Below are 9,248 nucleotides of genomic sequence, written 5' to 3'. Positions count from 1 at the left end.
GTCGGTGGGTATATAGACCAAAATAATGTTCAAAAAAAGTTTATGATCCAATCTTCTCAAAATATGGATATTTAGTCCTTTTACATTATGGACCTAAAAACCCTCACATTCTAAACACATTACCGTCAATGTCCCACGCTCAAATTTGACGTGGAGATTTATTAGCAAAAATTGTGGAGATTTATTAGCAAAAAATATGGAAATTTATTAGAAAAAAAATGGATAGAAACAAATCATAATTTCTCTCTCCTCTAAACAGATTTGGAAAATAAATTTTCTCTTTCCTATTATCCGAATCAATCAGAAACAAAAATCCTAACCAAAACGAAACGTCATCACCATGGATATTTCCAAATCAATTTTCTCTCTCTTCTTTACAGATTTAGAAACCAAATCAATTTTCTCTTTCCTATTATCCGAATCAATCAGAAACAAAAATCCTAACCAAAACCACTGTAAAGTATGTATAATTTCTTCACAAGTTTTTTTTGCATGGTTATTTTTCATCATAAAGAAGATTGTTTCAACGTTATGGTGAGATTTTGGGTTGATTTTTATGGTTTTTTCTGTTGTGACATAGTTGTTCAAAGCTTCGTCATAAATCAATTTTTAGAGATCTGTTTGATAAATTATGTCAATTTCTGTCTGGTATAACTTAAATTACCGTAAAGTATGTATAATTTATTCACAAGTATCCGTGATTTACCACAGGATTTGGTAATTTTTGATAAATAACCAATGATAACAGCAAAAATTTAAAAGTTTTTAATTGATCAAACCTTGTAATTTCTGACCTAAACTGTAAATACGATATTATGTATATGCAAACTTTATGAAAAATAATGAGACATTTATCACAAATAATGAAATCATGTTTCCTTTCCATGTCTTTCAATAAATTACATGTACTTTACAAAAAAGTACACAGGATTTACATATGTAAATCAAAGATGTTATAATAATGAAACGAGAACTGTTTTAATATTAAATCATACATAATGTTCCATAAATTACGTATGATTTACACAAAATAATATAATGTTAATGTTATTCGTGAAAAATTTGCAGAACCAGAACATATATCATGTTCTCAATTTGATATACATCGCAGGGAAAAGTTTATATAATTTACGTTACATTATGGTAATTTATTCTAAAGTATATATAATGTTAATTCTGTTACGAGTAACCGTGTGACAGAATCACGTTTCATCAATCTGTACGGAAAAAAAATCAGATCTGGAGAAAATTTGAATATCATACTTTGCATAAACTCCAAATCTATTGATAACTGATATGACGATTGATTGAAAACAATAAGTAAACTCGATTTGTAAGATTTAGAAATGAAGTATTAATCTCATGAAGATCGTGATCATTAATACAAACTTTAGAGAGAGAAAGACAATAATAACTTTCTTGATCTGAAACAAATCATCAAATAAGAAAATTGTTTACCTGATTAACAATTAAGATGATGATTTTGAATAGCTCTAATGATAATGAAACAAGTTAATGGAAGATTTTCAATCGAAACATAATCAGAAAACATAAAATTTGGTTTGAGTTTTACCTAAACTTAGAAACTCAGTTTTCTGTTTTAATGGAGGATAGTTTCAGAAGATGAAGATGTAGAGAGAGAGAGAAAGATAGGACGAGAAGGTTTCGGTTACAAATTTTTTTGTTTTAATGGAGGATAGTTTCAGAAGATGAAGATGTAGAGAGAGAGAGAGAAAGATAGGAAGAGAAGGTTTCGGTTACAAATTTAAGGAAGATAAAGATTTCTTTCTTCCTTTAGAGTCGGTAATTGGAGAGAGAAACAGGGAGATAAAATAGGAAAACGAATATTGGTTGATTTGAGCTTAAATTAGATCTTATATATATGGAAGGTTAGTTTAGGTATTATAAATTATTTGGTATTCTAGGGATTTGTGTTTTCTCTCTAGATGACACCAAATGGACTAGATATCCATTTGTATTATTTTTTTGGTTTTGAAACCCTTTATAGGATTAGAGAGGACTAAAAGTCCTATTAGGGTCCGTTTTTTGGATTATAAGCCCAAAAATTCTTTATACTATGTACGAGACACCGAGAAAAGTTTTGTCATGTTACAGTGGGTTTTTATCATAAAAAGATAAACTGATACAAGTCACATTCATATCTTGCAAGGAGGTTTGTGTGGTTGAACTATGAAATTGTCATTTATAATTTTCATTTTTATCTTTTGTTTAGTTATTGTTTCAAACATACATATGGATAATTTGTAAAACTATGCATTTCTTATGTATTCGGTTTCCGCGTATATTTCCGCTTTTTTATTCAACAAAATGTGCATATTCTATGTGTACGATCCTTCCAACAATAGCTCAGATAAACGTCTGTTTTTGTTTTCCTACTTAAGAATTAATTTAGAGTCCAATATAAACTTAAAAAGATATCTACACGTAAAAAAAATGTGTTTTGTTTTTTTTACTTCAATAAATTTTATACCCACGTACTTGTATTCAGAGGAAGAAAACTCAAAGTCAGTAATAAAAATAAAAATAGAAAAGTTGTCGTAAAATAACAACATTGAAGGCAAGGATAATTTGGTGAATTTGTATTGTTCATTAAATTTTTTTTTTTTTTATCCTGGATCCAGTTGGTGCACGTCGATTTTGGTGTGAGAAGTGAACAAGCATCGTGCCTCAAGCGACATCCAGGAACTCCACTTGTATTTTTGTACCTACCCCTTTTCTCTCAACTTCACATTCTCTTCCCACCTTTCTTACCACTAGATTGTTGCCACGTCATCTAACTTCCATACCCTGGGTCGGGGTGGTCCCACAACTCATACAACCCGGCCCGCGTCTTACTCCCACGTGATACTTAAAGAGCGGCGCCGTTTCACTTCAATTAGATCTCCTCATATCTTCTTTGTCCTCTCTCACTCATTCTGTGTTTATCTTGCAATGGTGCTCCATGACCCGAAAAGTTTGCCCAAATTTAATCCCACAGCTGTGTATCATTTTCTTTCATATATTTAAGCACATTGCAAATCAGTAAAGACCTCAAATTTTTCGATCTCCTATACTAACTGTTCGACGAGATAAATAACTCTTTTTTTTTTTTGAACTATTATTTTCATTAATACATAAGCGTATTATTGCAATATAGATTAACTAAAACACAAGGAACATTATTCCAAGACTTAGATCTATTCTTCTTGCGCGCCCATTTAGCTAATTTATCAGCTGGGACACTTGACATTCTTTTGGTATGCGCGAATTTGACATTGTCTATGCATCTTTCCGTCACTTTGATTTTCTGGATGTGAATCATGGTTTGTCACTGTATCTTGTGTCTCGAGTTCTTCGAGTGAAGATAAATAACTCTCGCTTCTACAATTTCGAAGGAAACAGGGCGGAGGAAGTGAAAAGACTCGTTGCAATCGATTATGTCAGTATCTTGAAGCAAAATGGAATCCCCATATCCCTAGTTTGAATGGGGCCAAGAATGAGCCCCATTGAACGACTAATTAGTCGATCAAGCAAATATGTGATTGGAAATAAGTTTTTTTTAATTTTTTTTTTTTTTTTTTTGTCGAACTATTTTTTTTTTAAATCTTTTTGTTAGGTAAATTGAACTCTTAACTCATGAACATATGGGACAACCAAAATAACTAGAGAGAAATGACTCGGATAGGGAGAGGGCGATGTCTTTCAATGTTAACCAACTTTTTTGGTAACTTCGGATATTAAATGGATACCATTTATTTTAAAAGATCCTAAAGAAATAAGTACATATTAATCATAAGCTGAAGCGAAAATGGAGACACTTTATAATTCTTTTTATTAGTTTATTAATGATTTTTTTTTTTCGTGCCACATTGTTCAATTTCCTCTCAACCTGACCATAAAAATCTTCCACTAACATGTCTCAACCTGGCCTTAAAAATCCTCCACTAACATGAAAGTGAAACCATCCCTTTTACCAAAACAAAAAATGGCCAAGTCATTTAGATTTTTAGCATCCACTTAAAATGTTCTATTTTAACATATACCCACTTGAAATTGTATCTATCGAATATTCTTCCATATTTCAACCAAAAAGAGAAAAGAATAGCAAAATTCTTGACCAGAAAAACTATGACCCTTTCAGTTCGTGAAAGGTATACATCTCTTTCCCTCTCTCTAGAACCCGGATAAGGATATAAAAACGGCTCTTGAATAAAACCTTCCTTCTTATCTCACTTTCTCTCACTACAGTTTACGTCACAAACCTTCTGATTTTTGGATAATTAAAAACTTCCGACATTTTTTCACACCATTCACCCTCCTCACATATAAATAAATACCTAACCCTCAAACACTTCCATCAAACCAATTTCTCTTTCTAACTTTCTCTAATGGAAGAAACAAACTTTCTCTCTCCTCCTCCTTCTTCACTTCGTGTAATCAGAGATAAATGTATTGGAATTGGTTCATTTGGAACTGTTAATCTAGCTGTTAATCAATCTAATGGTGATATTTTAGCAGTTAAATCTGTTGATTTGAAAAATTCTCACCCTTTTCAGATTCAATCTCTTGAAAATGAAATTCAAATTCTTAAATCTCTTTCTTCTCCTTATGTGATCAAATTTGTAAATGATGAAATTGAATATCAAATGGGGAAATCAGTTTACATGAATTTGTTCATGGAATTTATGTCTGGTGGAACTGTAACTGATTTAGCTCAACAAGATATTAATGGCGGATTTGATGAACAAATTTTGAAATCTTATACTAAATGTATTGTATCTGGATTAAATTACATTCATTCTAATGGAATTATTCATTGTGATGTTAAGGGTAAGAATGTTTTAGTTGGTTCTACTCCTGGTTTTGCTAAACTTGCTGATTTTGGGTCATCAAAGAAAATTAAAGATGAGATTTTTAATGAAGAAGAGAAGATGAAGATGATCTTACCAAGAGGAACTCCACTTTGGATGGCACCAGAAGTGATTCGTCAAGAACAACAAGGACCTGAATCTGATGTTTGGTCATTGGGTTGTACAATTATTGAGATGATTACTGGTAATCCGCCATGGAAATATTCTGGACCATCAACTCTGTATCAAATTGGATTCTCAAATCAAATTCCAGAAATCCCAGATCAAATCTCTGATTTGGGTCGTGATTTTCTTGATAAATGCTTAAGAAGAGATCCAAATGAACGATGGACTTGTGAACAATTATTAAAACACCCATTTTTGTTTGACAATAAAATTACTGAATCATCTCCAAAGAGCATTTTTGATTGGTCTAGTTCAAAATTTCACGAAGAGGGAGAAGAAGATTTTGGGCTAATTAGTTCCAGTTCTGCTAATTCGAGTTCTAATTCTGTAATTTCAATTTCAGCCAAGGATAGAATTAGAAAATTAGCTTGTATTAGAGGGGTAGAATGGGAATTAGACGGGTGGGAGGTAGTGAGGTCCGACTCTGTTTTTGACAGATCAGGGGATTCGGTTGTTAGTGAGAGAAGAACTGGGACAACATTGGAATTCTTTGATTTGATTAGTACAACAGAGGAAATAATAGGGACAAATTGGGAATATTTGAATTTATCTGCCCATGTAGATGAAAGTGAAGGGACAAATTTGGAATATTTAAGTTATGTTGGTCATTCTGTTTTATTTCCTCTCAGCTGTAGTTGGAGTTATGGAGGTGGTTTGGGTATTGAAATAGGGCATATAAATGTGGTGAAGATCATTAAAAAATCTTATTACCTTAGGTGTAAATCCTTATTATTGTTTGATCACATTCATATATTAATATTAATAATATTTCATTTATTTTGTGAAATTTCATTCTATTATATTCACATGATTCGGATTTATATGCATAGAACAACAATTATCACACGTACTCTGTACACAAAGATGATGGTAAAGTGGGAATGGGTCCAATTGAATGTGAATGTTCGCTCACAAGATGGCTAGAGTGAGATCCTAATGCAATTAAGATTTTTAAAGGATTCAAACAAGGGTGCTTCTAAAGACATAGGGCCGAAAAACTGTTTTTATCCATCTTTATTAGCACCAAGCGCAACTTCTCCTTTCTCTGTTAGCGCCCTACAACTAAGTAGGCACCGGTCAAAGTGGAGTTAACCCCTCCATGCCTCACAAAATCTGAACCAAATTGGGAATTTCAAACTTTCTCTCTCTAAGCTTTCAAAACGGAACTTCAACTTACGGAAAAGACATGCCTATAATCAGGGTTAGGGTTTAGAGTTTGAATATTGGGATAATTTTGAGAATGACTCGAGAAGTTGAAGACTGGTGCAAGGACATGCCTATAATCACTGGTTATACCAACTGCATTAATAATTACCACCATTGGATGAAGAATGGTTCAAGCACATGCCTAGAATCACTCCTTCACACCAAACAACACCTACCGTTTTCGCCATTGATGTTCTCTGGAGGTTTAATGTCTTACTCCTTTCACATCAATTTTGACTATTGTTTCTAGTTGTATTGTTAAGAATCTTGATATCACCTTTCCAGGAAATGTAGGATATGGGGTTTTATTCTTCAATTAATTCGTTATTCGTTCAATATTTATGAAGAATAGTGGATTTTACACTTTTTTTAGTTAGGAATCATTGTTGGTGTAATTAGGGTTGAGAGATAGATTCATTAGTGAGAGAGATAGATTCATTAGTGAAAGAGAGAGAGAGAGAGAGTAACAACAAGATATAGAGGGGAGATGGGTGGTGACTGTGCCGTTGCGGGACTGCTTTTGTTTAGAAAGAAGAAGATGGGTTGACTAAAAAAAAGATGGAAGAAGCGAACGAAGGTGACCGTCACCCACATTAAAAATAGGTGCTTATAGAGAACTCAGGTCAATGACCACTGACTCGAGTCAATAAAATTTCTGGATGCTAACAGCCTTTTGGCTAGGTGCCTTTAGAAGCATCCTTCAAACAACTTATCAGTAATGTTGTACAGTAAGTTAACCGATTGGTTAGAAAGCTCAATTGTTTGCTTCCTCTTCTTGTTTAGGGTGGGGGGATTTAAATTATCTCTAATGGGGCATTCAGATTATAAAACTTAGAGGATTATGTATGATTTTTAGAATTTTTGTAAAAAAACATTTTCAATGGAACACTCTATTAGACACTTGAAGATGACTAAAATTTTAAAAGTAGCGGGGTCCCCATTTTTAATGTTCATTGAAAAATGGGAGATTTTAAAGGGCCCCCGTTTTTTGTCAAAAGGCCTCCACATGGTTTCATTAACTTAGTAAAAGACCTTTGACTTAGCTTGGTTAAAGGGCCCCCCTCATTGAATGGGTGAAACAAACCCTCTTTAAAGGTGTATTTCACCCACATTAGGATTTTAGTTGTTACAATTATAAATATTCCTAAAACCCAAATCCCTAGAAATTCCTCTCTTATATTCTTCTTCCCTCTTCTTCCACCGGAATTGTCAACATCACTGACGACCATCATCAACGGGGAAAGTTCATCAGAGTTGTGCAACAATCTCACATTGTTGTTGCACTCCTAAACCACTTCTCTATCCCTTTCTAAACTCCTAAACCACCATGGATGAACCAAGTTCCTAAAGTAGAAATATCAAAGGATCCTAAATCATCAATTTCTAGACAAGATTCAGTCTCCCAAGAGCTATATAAACATATCCTAACACTTTTTTTCAAGTTATGTGATATATTCGTTGGTTGTATGAAATTTTTTTGGGTGTTGAACACGGAAGGTTTTATCGGTCTGGTCCGACCGACAGTGTTTCTATCATATAGGTTCGAGGTCGCCGAAATCTTAATAACACAACAACTCAATGTTACTGTGCAATAATACGGTGGGATAGCACCGAAAATTGTAAATAAAACGGTGGCCTCGGGGCGAATAATGTACATAAAACGGTTGGCTTGGGCCGTTTTGACTAAAATTCTCTTTTTCTTATAGGACTTTGCTGTTGTGGCTACTTCTCAACTTCCATCTCAAATTACTACAGACACTTGGGATTTTGGAGGTCCTAATACACAAGAAAGGTGACATGATGCAGCCGAAGAAAAAGAAGCATCATCGGAATTTGGATGTCTTCAAATTGGAGGATCGTGAATGTGGAGAATAAGAACCCAACCTTGAAGTTCCAGATAAGAAAGAAGAAAATCAAGAAGAAAATAGATCATATGAAGGTTTTGTCAGCATTGATGTTAGTGAGTATTTTCGAACTGAACAAGTGTTTGAAACGAGAGACGAGTTAGTTAAATGGGCAAAAGAAATTGGTATAAAAAACAAGATGGTTGTTATGATTGATAAGTCTGCTGCGCGGAAAGGTGGTAAAAAACCGAAGATGGATTTACGATATGTGAAAGAAGTGGAGAATATCGTTCACATCTTAAGGCAGAAATAATTCCCAAAACAAAATAACCGTCCACCAAAAAGAGAAAAACGAGTACTAAGAAATGCAATTGCCCTTTCAAGTTAAAAGGAATACCGATAGACGGAGACATGTGGAAAGTGGAAGTTGTGTGTGGGATCCATAATCATCAACTTGCAGTGACCTTAATTGGGCATGCATATGCCAATAGATTGAATAATGAAGAAAAGGCTTTTGTTGAAGAACTATATCAGATTGGTACAAAACCACGACAAATTCTTTCTCAAATAAAGAAAAAATTCAACGATAATACCTCGACAATGCGTACCATATACAACGAAAGGATACGAATCCGGCATAGTCAACAAGAAGGTAGAACTCCTATGCAACAATTGATGAAGTTGTTAGTGCAACACAATTATGTTTATTGGCATTCAATGAAAAATGAAACAGGGGAGATTACTAACTTATTTTGGGCACACCCGGAATCTATCCAATTGTTGAAGTGCTTCCACACGGTGTTAATGCTTGATTGTACATACAAAACAAACCGATACGGGTAACCATTGCTTGAGATTGTTGGGATGACTTCTACTATGAAATCATTCACCGCGGCCATGGTTTTAATGGATGGAGAGGCAGAACATCTATACACTTGGGCTTTGAATCGTCTGAGGACATTATTTCCTCCTAACTCTATGCCGAAGGTATTTTTGACTGATCGGGAACAAGCATTAATCAATGCAATAGGTGAAGTCTTCCCACATGCAAATCGTTTATTATGCACTTTCCATATAGATAAATAAGTGTGTGGTTGGAAAGGTTAAACCACACTTTAAAAACAAACCATTCCTAAAGTTCATGTCCATGTTCCAACTAATC

General features: G+C 33.8%; 1 protein-coding gene across 1 annotated transcript; it reads left to right on the top strand.

Annotated features, from left to right (window-relative positions):
• The first annotated feature begins 4,298 nt into the window (after window positions 1-4,298).
• Window positions 4,299-5,960, top strand: LOC147557884 (mitogen-activated protein kinase kinase kinase 18-like). Its single transcript, XM_086658955.1, has one exon. The coding sequence runs from the start codon at window positions 4,389-4,391 to the stop codon at window positions 5,958-5,960; it is 1,572 nt and encodes a 523-aa protein (XP_086515081.1). The 5' UTR covers window positions 4,299-4,388.
• Window positions 5,961-9,248: the final 3,288 nt, after the last annotated feature.

The sequence above is a fragment of the Eschscholzia californica genome, unplaced genomic scaffold (assembly GCF_041429995.1).
Source record: "Eschscholzia californica isolate CP2 unplaced genomic scaffold, dmEscCali1.0.p SCAF_2, whole genome shotgun sequence".
In the NCBI taxonomy this organism is placed as follows: Eukaryota; Viridiplantae; Streptophyta; class Magnoliopsida; order Ranunculales; family Papaveraceae; genus Eschscholzia; species Eschscholzia californica.
This window is presented reverse-complemented; position numbering and strand designations above follow the sequence as displayed.